The sequence below is a fragment of the Mustela erminea genome, chromosome 14 (genome assembly GCF_009829155.1).
Source record: "Mustela erminea isolate mMusErm1 chromosome 14, mMusErm1.Pri, whole genome shotgun sequence".
Lineage (NCBI taxonomy): Eukaryota > Metazoa > Chordata > Mammalia > Carnivora > Mustelidae > Mustela > Mustela erminea.
In genome coordinates this window covers 45182522-45201842 of record NC_045627.1, presented here as the reverse complement: position 1 = coordinate 45201842, position 19321 = coordinate 45182522, and the positions used below count along the sequence as shown (strand labels likewise).

Here is a 19321-nt window from a genome sequence, read left to right as displayed (position 1 = left end):
CATGGAGGGCGTGGGGAGATGGAGAGGAGAAGGGAGTTGAGGGAATTGGAAGGGGAGGTGAACCATGAGAGACTATGGACTCTGAAAAACAACCTGAGGGTTTTGAAGGGGCAGGGGTAGAAGGTTGGGGGACCCAGGTGGTGGGTATTAAGGAGGGCACGTATTGCATGGAGCACTGGTTGTGGTGCAAAAAACAATGAATACTCTTATGCTGAAAAAAAATTAAAAAAAGAAAAGAAAAGGATGAACCATATTGTGTCACCTTGGCCCCTCTCATGTTAGAGGGGTTGGAATTCAAGGTAAATCAGGGCCTTTTCTCCACAGTTAGTCCAGGACCTAAGGATCCAGGAAGTTAGGGGTAGTAGGTGTAACAGAATGTTTGTTTGAAAATAAAATATACTTTAATTTATTTTATGGCTAAAGAGTTTTGGTCACTGAGCATTGAAGGCCCATCTCACCATCTGGGTTACATTTAGAAGAAAAAAATAACAGAAACATAAGGCCCATCTCCATGGCAGAGCCCATGAGATCCTTCTGCACTGGCCTCTACATCCCTGACTCCATTCCCCATAAACATCAAACTTTGGGGGCGCCTGGGTGGCTCAGTGGGTTAAGGCCTCTGCCTTCAGCTCTGGTCGTGATTCCAGGGTTCTGGGATTGAGCCCCGCATCCGGCTCTCTGCTCAGCAGGGAGCCTGCTTCCTCCTCTCTCTCTCTGCCTGCCTCTCTGCCTACTTGTAATCTCTGTCTGTCAGGTAAATAAATAAAATCTTAAAAAAAAAAAAAATCAAACTTTGTAGCTCCTAGTGCCCTTTCTACCTCCAGGGCTCTTTACATGTCCCCCTTGTCATTGCCCTCCATCCTCCTCAAACTTTTGACCCAAGGACCAGTCAGGGCTCTTGGCTGCAACCGAATCTGCCTGCAGGTGACTTAAGCAGTAAAACAGCCTATCAGAGGAGGCGTATCACCAAGAAACCTGGGCAGGGGGTTGGGAACAAAGGAAAGCACAGTCAGAACCACAGCCAAGATCACGGTGCCAAACAGCACTGGGGTGACCACTCAGGTGCCAACACCAACCCCAGCAGCCATCGGGGTGTGCCCCGCCAATGCCACCACCACCCCCCCACAGGCCTACTCTGTCCCCACACTGTCACCATTACCAGTCCAAGCCAGTGACTCCTTGGCTGCAGTGCCAAGTTTCAGACTAATCTGTCCAACTAGGCACGTCTGAGGGAGTTAAATTGGACTTTTCAACGTCCGTGGTGGGACATGCAGCCTGAATCAGAGACAGACCCACACAGGTAAAGGCTCAGATGCCAGGCAGTCAGAAGACAAAAGACACCACACCTCTTCCTGAACACCATGGCGGCCCCAAAGCTTCCCTGATGTGCTTTTCTCCTTGGATGGGTCCTACACACACTTTCACACACAGTCCGTCATCTGTGCTCCCAGCACCCCTTAAACTTAATCATTTGGTTTTGTCTTTTTCAGACAAATTTTCCATGACTACCTTAAGACAAGCTCCACAGAAGTAGCCCTAAAGAAGAGGAGTGGGCTACCGGCGGTTTACGAAGGAGATTCTCCTGGGAAGATCAGTGTGCAGAGAAGGGAGGAGCAGAACAGGAAGAGGAGGAAGCAACGAGGAGGATCTCAGGCAAAGGGGAAGCAGAGGGTGGCTTCAAGCTGACCCTCAGGGGAACCCAGGACAGTGTCCTAAGCCACAGAATTGTCCCAACCCAAGACAAGGGGCTGGGCTCCCACATGCCATGCCCCACAGACATTGACTAGTGGCAGCCAAGGTGGGAGAAGGGAAGTGGGAACATAAACTCCAAGGTGCATCCTTGCAAAGTGACTCCCGTTACCCAGTGGAGTCCTTCAAGAAGAGCAGCAGGGGGCATGCTGGTGGCTTTGTCTGTTAAGTGTCTGACTTTGGCTCAGGTCATGATCTCAGGGTCCTGGAACCGAGCGCCACCCCCCCTCACCCAGTCCAGCTCTGCTCTCAGTAAGGAAACAGATTCTCTCTTCCTCTCTGCCCCTCCTCCCAGCTCGTGCACTCTCGCTCACTCTCTCAAATAAATAAAACCTTAAAAAAAATAATAAAAGGCAGCAGGTGTAAGCTTTAAAAGAATGCCATTGAGAGCAGTGATGGTAAAGTGAGGTCCAAAGAGGTAGAAGAGAGTTCTGATGCGGTCTGCTCCAATGACCCCACTAGACTGGGAGTGCCCCTTGAAAGGGCTGCCTGTGGTTGATTTGTCCCTCTGGTCCCAGGACCCCACATAGGGCAGAAAATTAGCAGGCATCCAGGAAATGTCCAAAAAGTGGATAAGGGCTGGCTAGGATGGGCGTGTATGCTTCTGGGGGGCAAAATGAAGCAGCAGAGATGGGCACAGACCCAGACAGGGGGTAAACAAGCACAGGCCAGTGATCCCAATCCGAACCGTCATTCCCTTTATTGTCTTGCAGGTCCTGGCCACACTGTCTCTGTCCAAGGAAAGAATTCTTGGAGTTTCCAAGGTCAAAGTACTCCTGTCATTAGAAAGGATCCAGTGTGGAATGAACACACTGAAAGGTGTATTCCCTCTAGAAGGTGAACAAGCATATGGAGTTCCCAGACACATCTAGCCTACAACTACCCGCCCTCTTAGGAGGAGGAAAGAAGCTGGAGCTAATGCAGAGGGCTTCCAGAAGTCCCATAAAATACCCAAAGGACACAGCCAATTTGCTACAGCAGCTCACTTCTCTTTACCTACTAGCAAGTGGAAGATAGGACTGGACAGGCTCATAAGCCCCTGACAGATGTGCTTTCATGGGAGAGCCCCGGGAGGAATTCATCCAGGCTGACTCGGGAAAGAGGGCTATTTTTAATCCTATGCCTTTGAATTGGCAACCTCAGAAAAAGAGCAGAGCCCCTGGGGCAATCTCTCTCACCCATTTTAGGATAAAGAACCAGGGTGGGGTGATTTAGCAAAGGCACGATTCCAGATGCTAGAGAGATCTGGGACCTTCCATTCTGAGGCATGGATGTGGCAGACCACCATGAAAGGGAAGCACCAAGTAAAGTCCTCCGTAGGGTCACTGTGGCCCAAGTCGTGTCATCAGCACTGCCATTGGTTTCTAGAGTTCATGGCCACAGCAATGGTTATTTTTATATGTCAACTGATGGTGCCACAGTGCCAGATATATGGTCAAACACTATTCTGGATCTTTCTGTGAGGGTATTTTTGATGAGACTAACCTTTAAATCACTTTGAATGAAGCAGATTCCTTTTCATAATGAGGGTGGGCCTCATCCAATCAGTTGAAGGCCTGGATAGCACAAAAGACTGACCTCTCCTGAGCAAGAGGGAATTCTGCAAGCAGGCAGTCTTTCAACTGAACTGCAGCTTCAGGTTCCTTCCAGGTCCTCCAGCCCAATGGCAAATCCTGCAAATTTATAGAGAGAGAGAGAGGCCACATGAATGTACCTAGAAGGATGGATCCAGGAGGTTGCACAGAGTCTCCATACATCTGGGTATAGAAAGCTCAGAAAGCAGGGCGCCTGGGTGGCTCAGTGGGTTAAGCCGCTGCCTTCGGCTCAGGTCATGATCTCAGGGTCCTGGGATCGAGTCCTGCATCAGGCTCTCTGCTCAGCAGGGAGCCTGCTTCTCTCTCTCTGCCTGCCTCTCTGTCTACTTGTGATTTCTCTCTGTCAAATAAATAAATAAATAAAATCTTTAAAAAAAAAAAAAAAAAAAAAAAAAGAAAGCTCAGAAAGCAGACAGATTTTTTTTTCCTTGGGTGACTTTGAGAGAAGGTGGACCTGCTGGGGCTCTGAAGCCAGAACAAGACTATCAGTAGAGGCAGTGTGAATTTCACGTCTGGAAACAAGATGGGAACATCCACCAGGGTCTGGCAGGAAAGCAGGACAAACCCCATCATCGGATAGGGCTACATCTGGTGGATGTTGACTGGGAAGGAACATCTCCAGCCAGCCCCAGCCCACACCAGGAAGAGTCACCAATCCCCTGATGCTGTTAATCCATCCAACGAAGAAGATGGGATTGTGAATTGACTGATTTTTAACCTGAAATAACCAAGTTTGATTCTGCAGATTGGGAACTTGACATAAACTAGTTTTAAATACATAAAATTAAGGTTTCATTGCTTGCTCGGATACCTGAAGCCATGAAGACTGTAAATGGCATCATCCCCAACAATACAGCGTGTCCACACTATCCTGTGCCCCACAGAGGGGACACTTAACCTCTAACACATAGAGTTATTTCCCATTTCCTTAATCTATATTGATACGGAGGCCCCAGGCCAGACCAAAGTATCAGCATCTCTAGACACTGCCTGTCTGTCTGTCTGCTTGGTTGCTTTTAAGATCCCTGGAATATTGTCATGTGAGTACCTCTCAGACTCTAGATACTGATCTCCAGACACTGGAGACCATCTCAGACCTTCTTCTTCGTCCTGGCATGTAATCCTGCACAGAGACAATTCGCTGGCTGGACAGACATAAGCAGACCATTGAGGCTCTTTCCCCTCGTTCCTTGTATGTTTTCTGTCCTCCTGTGCTGTCTGAATTTCACACACAGCGGTATCAGGCTCAGCCAGAAGTCCAAACTATAGTTAAATTTCACTTCTTTCTAATTTTCCAGAAATCACGCTAATGATTCAGCCCATGCTCAGACGCACCAATCAAGAAAAGACAACCGCCATTTTTGCGTAGTCATCGCCTGGTCTTGCCTAAACTGGAAAGCAACTGCACGGAGAAGGTAGGCAGAGCTGCCCAGTAGGTGGGCCCCAGTCTTCCCGTTCCTCCAACAGCAAGGTCTGGAGGGACCTGCGCGGGAACCTTTGGCCACAGGCTCAGCTGAAGAGCCTCTAGAGATGCTCAGAGTGTACTCTCCAGATGTGTACTTCTGATGAGCCTCCCAAATTGCTACTCTATCTTTGGAGACCCCGAAAGTGGTCAAATGGCCACAGCCAGGACAGAAACATACTAAGAACGGGTTCATTACTAAACACGAAATTCACCACAAATTCCATCAAAATGGGCATGTCAGAGTCTAGAGGATGAAGCAGCCTGCCATCCCGGAGCCCAGGGACCCCTGCCCCGCTGCCTGTCTCCTCAGGTATGGAGGGAAAGGTGAGGGTCACCTGCACGGAAACACCACAGCCAAGTTTAAAAGCCAGAAGTTAAATAATGAGATGATGGTGTCAGCCTTCAAAGCAAGATGAAGAGGCCCATTAACAGACTCGGTATGAGGTGCTGCAAAGTTGACAGAGGCAGATGGAACAGGAGAGCAGGCAGAGATATGATCTCTGAGTACATGAGCAGACCGAGGTTGGTAAGGGAAGCTGAGACAATGTTGGACGAACGTTGCCGCCCAGGTGGACCTTTGGTCTCCTCTACCTTGGGAGGCCCGCCTGGGTAGACTTCACCAAGAACTTCAGACCCTCTGGCATTAGGCCAGTTCAGTCACTGGTCAGGCTGCAGAAATTAGAGGGAGGAAGGAGGGTGAAGTCAGGGTATTTATTTATGGCCCTGGCAGACTATCCTCAAGGTCACCGAAGCTGGCTCTGTCCCTGGACACAGTCCTGACTCTCAAAATGGCCAGTTGCATGTGTATCTCCCTCCTCATACATAGTGCAACTGCTTCCTCCCCATCCTGGGGGGCGAGGGGTGGAGGGGCGCGACAGCTACTAAGCCACAGGTCACTGTTTCCAGTACAGCTCCCCTGCACCCTCACCTTTGCAAATGAACCTCATCAAATGATCCTGTGTTGGGGCTCCCCGCCTTCTCCCTATTAGGACTCTGACTAACAGAGACACCAACATCCGCTAGATCTTTTCCCGGCCACTCTCAGGGTCTCTGGACAAAGACAGATGACATACCCAATAGCATCGAAAAATGATTCCATGAAGAAGTAAAAAACAAGAGACAAGAGAAAACGCCCATGAAATGTGTCTCTAACTTTTTCTCCTTTCTTGGGCCCCCACCGTACTTCTGAGTACAATTGGCTAAAAAATTAGTGTTCGGGGCTTTTTTAAATTGCTGGGACAAATGGTCCCTCCCTCAAACCAATAATTGAATTACTTAATTGAGAACATAAATCTCTATTGTGAATAGTGACATTCCTCTTTAAGGGCTCTGTGTGCTACATCTTCCCGCCTGGACTCCATTGCTTCAGAGACATGTCAGGTAAGTGCTTTTAATGCAAAGTATTCCTCCCCCGGTATGCACTAAGTAATAAAAGTTAAGTTGTTCCTAAAATGATTTTGCGTTTCTGTTTCAGCTATGAGTTAGTGTCTGCTTTTTAAGGTTAAGAATGTGTCTAATGCAGAGTGTCATTAATTAGTTTCCCGATGGCCCATTTGTTCAGGGATTCCATGCCTCTTGAACAAATTGCTACACTGTTAATGGAAAACGGTATTTTGTTAGGCAGACTTGGGGAGGTGTTGGATTTGTTCCTAAAATAGTATGCTAGAGTCAGACTCTGGGCGACTAGCTCACAGATGGGTTTTGGGGTGGTGTGCTTTTTTTTTTTTTTTTTTTTTTTTAATTATTTATTAGAATACTAATTTTTGTAATGTTTTGACCATTCTGTTTGTTGTGCTGGCTTAGCAATATGTCCTACTTTTCATAAATCCTTAGAAACTGGAAATGAGGGGAGAGGCTTGATTACCCCAGAGAACTTTCTGTAGTTGTGTTCAACAACCCACAACCAGTAGAAATTTGAGGCTGTGATGAATACCCACACCACATATAAGGGGGTGGGTCCCTCCTCTCATCAAATTGACCAGCAGCTGCCCTGGGAGAAAAAGAACCATCACGAAGGACAGTCATCTCAGCCAATCAGAAGAAGTCCAATGGAAAAACCCACCGAAACTCCAGGAAGACATGAGAATAAATGAGAAATTACCCAGAGACGTGCGCAGAGGACATGAAAGGTAGTCAACAATATAAAATTTGATGAAAAGATTCAGAAAGAGAGATATAAAAAGGGTGTATGCTGAATTTTTGGTCAACACCCAAGTTATAGGCATGAACTGCTGTTGCCCCATAGGCTTGCAGAAGTGTCCAAGGCGCTTGGCTAGTGGCTGAGAATCTGGGCAGAATGTGTCTCTTGTGATGAATTTGGTTGTGCAAATGTTTAGTTTGTATGATAAAAGGTGGGGTGCAGGATAGTATGCTGAAGGGCACCTATCAGGACTTCATACACACACACACACCCAGCCCATGTCTAGGTGTGAACTACCCCTGTGGATCATATTTAAGGCTTTTAGCCTCACATGCACATGCACAGACACTTACACACCTTCATGGCTCTCTTCCTTTGCTGATACCCCTTGTTTCCTGTTTGTGGCTGCCTCTTCTGTCCTTCTTCGGTCACTGGTAACCCCAAAGAATTACTTTTCCCAGTCTGCTGCTGTCTCCTCCTGCCAGCAGGGCAGGGGAGGGGGGCAGGTGGTAGAGGTGTCCAGGGAGGAAAAAAGACCCTTAGCAAATGGGTCAAGGGTCCACCAGAGATGAGTTCTGCTGGTCTCCCTGTTCTCTAGGGCATGGGGGCTCCTCAGGGCTCCTCTCCTCCAGCTTCCCTGGAGGGGCTCCCTTTCATTGCTGGGCCTCTGGTATTGGGTGCCCCTGGGGCAAGAAATTTCCCTTCAGAAGAGCGCCTGGCACACCATTTCTGAGTCGGCTTGTGACCCTGCAAGCTCACCATGTCCCGCTTTACACAGCCTCCAAGGGGGCGAGCTCAGAGCTCGGCCAGGCGTGAGCTGATTCTCTGAGATGAGGCCGTAAATGCACATACTATTATTCACGGGAGGGCCTTACACAGCAGCTCTCAGCGCTGTCAAGGGGGAGAAGGCATTCAGCGTTTATCAAGTGCTTATCACAGATCCCATGCTTTCCAGAGATCATCCTTTTAAAGCCCACCCACTAAAGGCCACCCGAACACACCCGAAACCAAAGTTAGGTTTATTACCTTGTTGCAGAAGGAGAGCCCGTACCAGAGGAATCATGGAACATCTCCTAAGGTGGGAGTTAGGCAAGATTACTTATCGAGATAGGGAATGGCTTTGGTGGGGACTGGTCTGAATCTGTAAACTTGGGACTTGTAGAGCACATGGACCCTACGATACAGACTCATGTTCATAGCGGGATTATACCCAAGAGCTAAAAGGCAGAAGCAACGCCAATGCCCACTGATGGACCCATGGATAAAGAAAATGTGGTGTATTCCCACAAGGGGCTATTTATTCGGCCTTAAAAAGAAAGACAATTCTTACACATGCTACAACTTGGGTGAACCTTGAAGAAACACGCTAAGTGACAAAAAGCCGAATCGGGAAATTATTTCACTGAAATAAGCAACATGGAGTTATCAAATTAATACAGACAGAAAGCTGAATGCAGATTTCTGGGAGCCAGAGGGATGGGAGAATGGGGAGCTATTGTTTAACGGGTATGGAGGGTCAGTTCTGCAAGTGTTCCATGGACGAGTGGTGGCGATAATTGCATTAAAACGGTCCATTTTATAGTACATAGATTTTCCCACAATAAAAACCAGTCCTTCACAGTTACTGCCACAATAGCTCATCCGATGTCCTCCGAGAACCCATGGGTCTGTGCAAACTGGCCAGGAGAGTTCGAGCTCAGTGTCTGTTGCCTGCTCTGGCTTCGCTGTCTGTTTTGCAAGTCATAGAACAGCTTTGCCAAGAGGTGATTTCTGTTCAATTCTCAGCGCAACCATCTCACGCTTTCTGGGAGCCGAGTTACCTCGGGCGTCTTCAGTCTCCTTGGCTTGTTTGTTTTTCTGTTCTGCTTGAGGACGGAAAGGGGTGGATTCAAGATTTCAACCCAAAGCAGCCATAATGCTCAGCCTGGGCTTTTCAGCTACAGGGCTCCTGTAAAGGGTAAATCACGTCTTTGAAACCTGCAAAGTCCATTTGTCTCTAATCCCTAACAAACACAACTCGAAACATCCGCTGCTCCATGCGTAATAAAACACACCAGTAAATAGGGCATCGTCAGACCTCCAGGACCTTGTAGATTGAAATGGCAAAACAGATACATATACAGTTAAGTGCAGGATGCATGGTAAATTCTAGAAAGCAAATGACTCTATGCCCATATAAAGTATCTGTATAACTGTGATAGGACCAGCTTGCATTGGGTTAAAATCCTCTGACCCCCAAAAAAAAAAAAAAAGGAGCCTCCTATTTGGTTACTTGAGAGGGGATGAGATGTATCATATTTAAAATGGGAACACTACCGGAACTGTAACACATTCACTTCGGCTTCTCTGAAGTATAAATATGGTGTTAGAATCTCTCCTAAGAGTAGATTTAGATCAAGCAGAGCAAGACGGCAAAATAATTCCTAACATATGCACATAATTTAAAACCAGGGTCAGCAAGCTTTTTCTGTAAAGGGCCAGATAGTAAATATTTTAGGCTTTTGCAGGCCCTACACAGCCAACGACTTGGTGTCAACAAATGAGTGTGGCTATATTCCAATAAAACTTTCTTTATGAGTGCTGAAATTTGAATGTAATATAATTTTCACAGGTCATAAAATATTATTCTTTTTAATTTTTTCCAGCCAGCTGAAAATGGAAAAACCACTCTTGGCCCTCAGACTGTAGAAGACAGGGCAGCCAGCCGAATTTGGCCGGTGGCTGGAGTTTGCCTCGCCCAGCTTTCGAAGCTTGCTTTTCAGAGTGTGGCAGACAGGCCAGCAGCATCAGCAGCACCTGGGAGCTTGTTAGAAACCCAGCACCTCTGGGGCGCCTGGGTGGCTCAGATGGTTAAGCCTCTGCCTTGGGCTCAAGTCATGATCCCAGTGTCCTGAGATTGAACCCTGCCTTGGGATCCCACCTCAGCAGGAAGCCTGCTCTTCCCTCTTCCTCTGCTGCTCCCCTGTTTGTGCTCTCTTTCTCTGTCAAATAAACAAACAAAATCTAAAATAAAAAAGAAAGAAAAGAAAAGAAATACAGAACCGTCAACCTCACCCCAGAGCCACTAAAGGAGAATCTGCATTTTAAGTTCTAAACTTCCCTATGCCTCAGTTTCCCCAGGCACAAGATGGAGAGGATAGTCTGTCTCCCTTGGCATGACTGTAAGAATGACTATCCACACCCACATACACACCCACATACACACAGCTTAAATAGTATTCGTCACTACTATTACAAAATCTCACATTATGTGACAGTTGACCCCTTGAAAAACGTGGGTTTGAACTGTGCAGGTCCACTTAGATGTGGACTTTTTCCCAATAAATACGGTACAGTACTGTAGATGCATTTTCGCTTCAGTATGATTTTCTTAATAACATTTTCTCTTCTCTAAATTACCTTATTGTAAGAATACAGTGTGTAGGATATATGACATACAAAGTAGGTATTGATTGACTGTTCATGTTATGAGTAAGGCCTCTGTCAACAGTAGGCTATCAGCAGTTAAGTTTTGGGGGGAGTCGAAAGTTTTATGTGGATTTTCTAGTGCACCCCCACATGGTTCCTTTTTTTCAGCCACCGTCTGAGACAGGCATGGTTTACCGCATTTCACAGAAGAAAGTGTGGCCCAGAGAACTGAAAACACTTGCCTAGGGTCACAGAACAAAGTTCCTTCTGGCTTCAAATTGAGTTCTGAGGTTAATGAAGGGTTCAAGGGTACAGAGGGGCCTGCACTCCCCAGGAATCGGGGTCTTCCTGTCCCGGGCTCCATTCTAACCCTGAGGAGCCGCTTTGCAGCCCGTGCCCCTTAGACCCTCGCACCGCAGGTGTCCAGCTCTCCAGCTCTGCCACTCCCTGCCCGGGACCCCAAGTTACCCTTCCGTTCAATGACATTTATCTTCCATTAACTTGCATAGTATTTTTTACAACTTCTCTTTCTAGTTCTAGACTGTAAATTTTCTCTCTGCTGAGTCTTGTAGCTGACTGACTATTTTTCATTATATTTGTAGGGCTCAGGGAAAAAAAAAAAAGGCAATCCCTTTATTTGAGAATCCTGACATTTATTAGCATAATAAAACTCTCAAGATGAAATTGCAGTTTTCCAGACAGTAATTTCATTTGCAGGACAACTTACAAGGAATTTATTTTAAGGCCAGGTAAAACCTAAAATATATGAGACACGCAGAAAAGTGCAGGCCCCAAATAAAATGAAATAAATGTGTTAGGCATAGAAAACTCAGCTGTTGTCTCTCACATATTAATTAGGGGTGACAGGAACAACAGCTCAGGGGTTCAGTTTCTCAGCCCGGCTTGCTTGGCTCTGTGAGTGGCTGCTAGTGCTTGGAATAAGAAGTTTCTTCCAACACCTTGAAAATCATCACACCATATTCCCCTGCCACGTCACTGCTAAGCCCGAAATAATTGTTGCTGTTTCTGTGGTTCTTATCAGCCATCCCTCCCATTTAGACGGAGCTTTCATTACTGCTCATTTCACTGACCCACAAAAAAAAAAAAAAAAAAAACTAGTGGCAGCCACACAGAAAATCCTATTCTCCGGGAGACCGAGCCTTCATGAAGCTGAATGTCTTGCACAGTCACATAGCTTGTAAGCAGCAAGACTAAAACTAAAACTCGTTTCCTTGGGAGATACTAGAATAGAAGTATCTATTAGAAGAAAATCTAACCATAATCGATTATGGTTTTAAAGTACTTTGGCATTCAAGGAGGATCCCCCCTTCACTTTGTTTTATTCATTCGGGGGCCCTGGGAGAGAGCAAGATAGAAGTCAGGCTGGGAGACTGACATTATTGGACACATTTGGATGATGGGTCCTTACCTTGGCTTCCCTTAAAGGCAGAGCCTGCAGCAAATGCCTATATTCAATTCAGGGGTGGCCAGCCCAGAGGAGCAGGAGAGGGGAGCAGAGGAGTAGGAGGGGCAGATGGGAAGGGGGTGGACCTCATTTGGTCACTCTTCGATTTCATCATCATGAGTTGCTCTGTCTTGCAGGTCGATCTTCCCAGAGGTCGTCGGAAGAACTGCCTGTCCAAACAGCCCCCCAGCCGGAAGAAAGGGAAAGAAGAAATCTACCATCTGCTGTCCCCCATTGATCCAAGGTTCACCATATGCAGAGTTCATGGCCCTGCTCTTGAAGGTTGCACGATGTCTTCAGCATCTGCAGCAATAGGAGATGAGGGGCCCAAAGCACCCGATGGGCAAGGTGGCTTTGGCTCAGCTCACATGAAGCTGATGTACCCCGTAACGGAGAACAACATCTATGCAGAACGACTTGCAGTGGTACTGACCAGGGTGAAGCAAGTGGCCAAGGACGTGAAGAGTAGGGGAGGCAGCAGGTGAAGGAGAGCATACAAGATGTGGTACATGACTATCGTGTAAGGTACACCTGTCCACTGACAAAGCACAGAGCTCATCCACCCTTTCACTCCCACCAAATATGGTGCTGCCAACATTAAAATACTTGTAAGTCCAGGGTGGGGAGTTGAACACAAATCTGCTTGATTCCACTATAATATTCCACCCATAACATGCTGTCTCTGTGTCTATAAACATGAGAACCTGAATATGCATGAAGACACTTCCCTGAAAGTTACAGAAGAGTCACTGGGAGAATCTCATTGAAATGAAAACCATACTCAGATTAAGTGAACGCAGGATCAGACTCAAAAGGACCATGAAGGCAGAAGTAATCGTACGGGTAACCTGTATCAAGAGGGCCAAATCCTAGAGAGAAAAGGCTTTCTTGGATTTATAATTCATCCTAGGTTTGGGGCACATCTATGGGAATACACAAAACCACTGCCTCAATATCACAAAATCTGGGTCAAAATATGCTTCCAAGACCAAGGATGGGTGGCCGAAGAAGAGGCAAATAAAGAAGGCAGGGCAGTATCAGCTACCTATTCTGGAAGCTGCGTCTCAGAAGCCTTAGGTAATTATTGCAATGATAAAAATCAATGAGGACAATAATGTACATCATAAAAGACTCAGCATCTATATTTTCCATATAAATCCTTTGCAATATTTCGTCTATACTCTCCATGACTTTATAGACAGAACAGGTAGGAAATAACTTACTAGAAAAAACTGGTTAGTGTTGGAAGACTTTCAGAAGAGCTGTATTCATTCCACAAACATTTATTGAATGTCTACCACAGGTTACATTCAGAGTTCGGCACTGGAATTATTTTGGATTATTAAAACATGACCCATGTGCTCTGGGGGCTCAGCTTAGGGTGGCCATGGCAAATAGGCTTCATTCTCTGAAGTCATAACTAAACTCTTCTTGAAAGAGCTGCATCAGCAAAGAGCAATTTCTGTCCTCGGCACAGGGATGGGGACCAATAGCACGTATATTTCATATCCTTTGAGACATACTAATCTACTTAATCCTCTGGCTGGTGGTGGTGGATCTTCCGGAAGGCCATAAGGATTTGAGCCAGGAAGTTCTTAAGTTGAGTTCAAAAAATGGATACCCAAAGAAATCCAATTGGTAAGGGGGGAAAAAAATCACTCAAACAACAGATGGTAGTCTGGTGGGCTGTCCCTCTGTCCACAGGGTTCCTGCAGCAGCTCTCCCCCTGAAACAGTGATAATTTCCTCCTAAAAGGAAAAACAAAAGGGAAGAATTACTTGTAATCAAGCAAGGGAAATAAACATCCACCAGAGAGAGACCAGTTCAAGATAGAAAGTCTATGAATATGTATCTGCCTCCTCCTCACTCAAATTTATAAAAATGACAGAAAAAAAAATCTGCTTTTTAAAAAAGAAATAGAGCCATATTGGGAAAATGGAAATAAATCCAATATGGGAAAATAAGAAGGAAGGACATCAACAAAGATAGGTGTTGAAGAGTACTTGAAACCCAGAAGACCTACAGGATGAGATTATCAGAGGAGGGAAGGTGAGGCAGGGGTTGGAGCAAGTTATCAGAGGAACAGGCTGAGGAGCCCCAGGCTGCAGATGTCTTTGCCTCCACAGACCGGAAGTGAGGAGGGGCAGACCGGAAGTGAGGAGAGGCACCGCCCTCCATTGGAAGGCCAAAGAGTCCACAAAAGCTCAGACTTTCCATGTCGGAAAGATGAGTTACTCACTGTCAGCAGCAGCCCTTACAGCATAGAGAGAATGGATTCGGGAAACAGGGACTATATCCATTGATGGATAAGCAGGAAATTCAAAGTTCAGACACCAACTCATAACTCAAAATGTGTACATACTTATGGAACATTATACCCATACACAAAAGATGCCAAACTCAACAACAGAACTGACCCCCCAAGAAAACATCAAGTTTATAAAAACAAACGGTAAGAGCCTTTGAGGGATGGGTATTCATCTCCTCAGTGGAATAAGAAGATAAATCATCTGTGAAATAAGAATGGGCCATTATTTATGGGGCGCCAGGGCGGGACAGCCCATTAAGCGTGGGACTCTTGGTTTCAGCTCAGGTCATTATCTCAGGGTCATGAAATCGAGCCCCGTGTCAGACTTCACACTCCATGCCCCCTTCCCCTCTGCCCCAACATGTGCTCACTCTCTCCCTCTCTGTGTCCCTCAAAATAAATGAATAAATCTTAAAAAAAAAAAGAATGGGCTATTATTTTTTTAAAGAACCTATAAATGAAAAGAGTACTCACTTAAATAAAAATAAAAATCTCAGTAGAAAACCTGAGAAGCAGAAAAGACATAACTGAAGCTCAATTTAGTTGCCAGAAGAATTGACACGTCGGTAAGAAAGGAGACATCTAAGCAGAAAATGGACAATGGACAGGAACGGACGATCCACAGAAGAAATTCAAAGGGCCATTAAACATATGAAAAGATCCTCTGTGTCAGGAGTAATTGGAGAAATGCAAGCTAAACAACGGTGAGATAGAGCATCTGCCGATCTGATGGGAAAAAATTAAAATGACTGATAATCCCCAGGGCTGGCAGCCGTGTGGGGAAACAGCCTCATCTAGTTTTGGCAGAAGCATGAGTTGGCACTCCATTTTTGGAGGGCAATCTGGCAGATCTTTTCAAATGAAAACGTGCATCATCCTCCATCCAGCAATTCCAATACGACAGATCCATCCTAGAGAAATACTTGCGCCTGTGCCCAAAGGGACAGGGACAAGCAAAGCTCTGCAGCCCTGTTTGTGATGATGGAAACCTGGAAGCTATGTAAGTGGCCATCATGGAAAACCACAGGGCACGTGTGTGGATGTGGTTGGTACGTGTACTCAGCACACGCAATTCCATAACAGCCAACGTCCTGATGACTCACAAATGTCAGCTGTAGTGCCGTAGCACTTTACACAGTGATATCTCAATGAAACCTCCCAGGGACCCTAAGGAGGTGCGTGCTGTTTGGAAACCCATCTTACCAGGGAGAAAACTAAAGCACAAAAACTTTAGTAGTTGCCCAAAGTCACACATAGCAATGAAGTTGGGATGTAAAATTTAGCAGCCTACTTCCAGTGACCATGCTTTGAAAAAACACACATAGGATATATTGATCCTGCTAAAAAATCAAATTGCTGAGCAATTGGTAAAGAATTATCCAGTTTAATCTCACCCCACTATCCTTATTTTTTAGAATTCTCCTGTCTAAACAAGTACATTTCTGTTTTGTCTGGAAAATCCTGTCATTTTTTTTTAAATCTCCATCCTATTTGGTGTATTTTTTGGGTGGAGAATTGCATTAAATTTATAGTTTAATTAGAAAAAAAAGAATTGCCAGTTTATGTGGAAAATAACAAAACTGTTTTCCTTATGTAAATTTGTGTTAATGCCCAGGAAATACTTGAATAGTGACATGGCAAACTAATACTTCAAGGTGGAGAATGGAAATGGAGATTTGAAATGGACAAGGCATTCACCTTGTATTGTCCTTGATTATTCTTAGAATGTAATCATAAATTAATTGTGTAATTAAATCTTTAACATATACACACTGACCAACAGATCTCCACATGGGCATAGATGAACCCCCTCTATAGTGTAAGAAACTACATCAGAAGTCTCCAACCCTATATTTGAAAGAGGATAAAGACCTTCAAAGTCTTCTGTTCTAACCTTCTGATGCAGGAACCATAGCATAGCATCTCTGAGAGATGGACTTTTCCCTGTGCCTGAATACTTCCAAGGACAAGAAGCTCATCACTGCTCGCAGCAGCTTATAGTGGGCAGGGAAACCAAACATCGTGGTACAGAGGAAAAGGCACAATCTTTAGAGGCAGATGGCCTGAGGATTAACTCTTGGGCCATGTGGTGTCAGCCATGAACACTTAGAGAAGCTACTCAAGCTCCTCAACTTTGGTTTCCTGATCTATGAAATGGGACTAGTCTGCCTCCCTCATAAGTTTGTCATGAAGAGGAAGCAAGAACATGGATGGACAGCACCGGGCATGATGCCTGACACAGAGAAGGTGTCAATATCCACACACACCTGTAGAGACAGGGAGGGTGTGTATGGATAATAAGTCCCTAGAGTTGTTAGAAAAGCTCTTCCCAGCATGGGTAGAAATCTGCCCTAAACCTGATTAGTCAGTTTTCCAGAAGTCCTGTATACCCAACATCTAGACATTTGTAAATGGGTCATTTTCTCTGTGCTTTACTTAGAAGGTCAAGTCAAGAGCTGTCCATAGATCTCTGGGGACATCCATGAAGAAAAAGCAAAAGCAATCCAAGAGTCCCTATCACAGCAGAAACCCAGTGAGACGGTGCAGGAATTCTGTGACCCTTGCTACAGATGCAAATCTCAGGAAGATGGAGAGTGACCAAGGCTCTGTTTCTAGGCATCTCTCTCTCTCACCCTTGTGACTCACTGAGTTCCACCTTTGGCTTTCTCCCAGTTACTACTATGCTGACAGTCACAAAAGAAGCAACAAAACTAAAGAAACACAAAACAGCAACAAAAGTTGCTTCTGTCTACGTACATAGTTTGGAAGGCACCATCTTTCCTCATGAGATGTCTACAGTAGGGAGACAAATGACCAAGAGAGTTCTGGAAAACAAGAACTTCCACACCACTTCACAGAGTGCTGTTACGGACATTGCCTCATTTATCAGTCATGGGATTTGACTATTATTTACATCCATTTGCCGGGTTAGGATGGTAAAGTTCAGTGAGACTAAGGAACCTGCCCAAAGTCACACACGTACCACACATGTACGTATCCTTGTAGTTGGAACAAGAGACGTGGTAACTCTATTAGAAAAGCTTCTCAAGCCACAGGGTGGACGGCTAAGTTTCAGCTAATTCTACAAAGCTGCCAGAGGCCTGACTAGAATGTCCTCAAGCAGGACATCCTGGGGATGAGTTGCAGGTGGGCTGTGGGCTTGGGAAGAAGATGGGTCAGCTAGTCCCTAAGTGTTAGCAGTAGGGAGCACTCAGAGACTTGAGGTGAGGAGAAGCTTAGGGACCAGGGCTGGAGATGCTTGCCTTAGTCAGAGGGCAAGCCAGAGAAAAGAAGAGCAGGCCCCAGAGCCTATCTGGACAATCTCGGCCCTCTTCCACCCTTCCACACATCCCTGTGATCCTGTGGACCTGCTGGGCTGCCTGCTCCCTCTCTACCCCATCTCTTGGAACACCTGCAGCCTGGCGCTCCTTCACCTCACATTTCTACCAGTTCTAGCTCCTGACCAGCACCCCTCTGAAGGATACCTTGTGGAAATCAATGAGATCCGTGAGCGTTGCATGGCGATTGGGGTCCACTCCGAGGAAGCTGTAAAAGTCTGCAGAGGCATCCACAAGAAAGTGCTTGAACCCTTTCTGCAAGCGATAGGAGAGGGTGTAACCCCAGATTTTCTCACTGACCCGGACCAAAAATGCTCCCTCTGTCATGTTCTCGAGGAGATCTTCTGCATCTTCTCGGCTAATAATTCCTGATTTAAAAAAGAAAAAAGAAAAAGTCAGTAGGTTCGGCAAACTTTTCCTCTGCCAGTCTCCCAGACTCATCCCTACCCCTCATCCTGTTTCCATGATATCAGGAAAGAGAGGGCTTCAGGAGGGGTCCAGCACTAGTCTCATTCCACCCAGGACTCATCTTGACCTAGAGCAACCAGCTGTGAGCCTGCGGGCAGAGTTTCTATTAGGACCTGAGTTTAGCACGCTTTCCTCCAAATTAAGCCTCACTGATTTGGATTAATTGGGTAAGCAAAGAATTAGTAATGAGCAGGAATTAGAGCATCTATCGATTACAAATACAAGTCAGCAAGCACTGCCGTGTGGAGAGCATTGAGCCCTGCTTTAATGACAACAGCAGAGTGACTTACAGTTATGACCCGGGTTATCTTGCCAGGACCCATAAGTGAGCACCTGGAAACAGTAGGTCCTCTTAAGTAAAAAGACCTCCTCCGCCCACCTGTGGGCATTAGGAAAACAGCTCAAAATTTTCTCAGGTTCGGCATTCTTTCATGATGATGATGTGGGTCCAGACCTGGAGTTGATTATTTGTCAGTGGCAATCCCCAAAAAGGATTTTAGGGAGATGCTGTTATCTGGGTAGAGCACAGGAAGCCATGTGTGGAGGGAAGAGCCTGAGCCTCGCAGGGCAGGGCAGCGGGAAGAGGGCAGAAGCCAGAAAGCCTAGGTGACCCGCTCAACCTGCGTTCATCTGGGCGACGTGAGGCTCAGCCAACACCTTGACTTCTCCAATGCCCTCTGACGTTTAAGTGATTCATCATCTTCCTCCATCTACATCAAGGACACCTTATGACTTTCAAGTCAGATAAAGAATTCGAACACATTAACTGAGAGACACTGTGGAAGTGTTGGCTACTGTTAATCATATTTGAGGGAGAGGAGAAGCGCACGGTCCTTTTTATACACCTGCTTGGTTACCCTCTGCATACATACGATGGGATCGTTTACTGATGGTCACGTAGCAAAGGGCTAGAAGGTAGCTGAGTTATTGGTCCCTGTGACCGTGAGAGGGACTACACACTTGTGACTTCTCCCCCCCACACCTTCATGCCACGCTCAAGCTTTCCTGTGGGTACTCCCTGCTCCCCCCACACCCCTTCCATTGCTCTCCTATTTATGGGAGGTGTGGCAGAACTTTCCCTGTGCCCAAAGCAGAGGACATAGAGGCCACCACGCTGTCACATATCCCCCTTTTAAAGACAACCAGCACAACTGGGGCTCACCTCTGTCCTCCTTGCCTAGAACTTATCAAGAGGCAATGGAGCAAGCCACCCTTTCCCCAACCAGGCGCTATTAGTAGGAAACTAGGGAGAAGGGAGGGGGAAGGAAGTGGGGAGCTCTTCTACCACAGGACGCCTGAAAAATCACGTGCAATTTCCCCATAGGCAGAAGGATGCACGCTGGGGTTGCTCCGGGGAGGATGTCCGTGCCTTCTGCCAGGGAAGC

At 46.2% G+C, this 19321-nt stretch overlaps 1 protein-coding gene across 1 annotated transcript in view; it reads right to left on the bottom strand.

The window, feature by feature from the left end:
* Positions 1–13097: 13097 nt before the first annotated feature.
* SH2D4B (SH2 domain containing 4B) overlaps positions 13098–19321 on the bottom strand; it is an 81108-nt gene continuing 74884 nt past the window's right edge. The window contains exons 8-9 of the mRNA XM_032311943.1: positions 17616–17836; positions 13098–13570 (exon numbers count right to left, since the gene is read on the bottom strand). Of these exons, the coding sequence (XP_032167834.1) occupies positions 13478–13570; positions 17616–17836 (314 nt within the window). The 3' untranslated portion in view covers positions 13098–13477. The remainder of the gene's footprint in view (positions 13571–17615; positions 17837–19321) is intronic.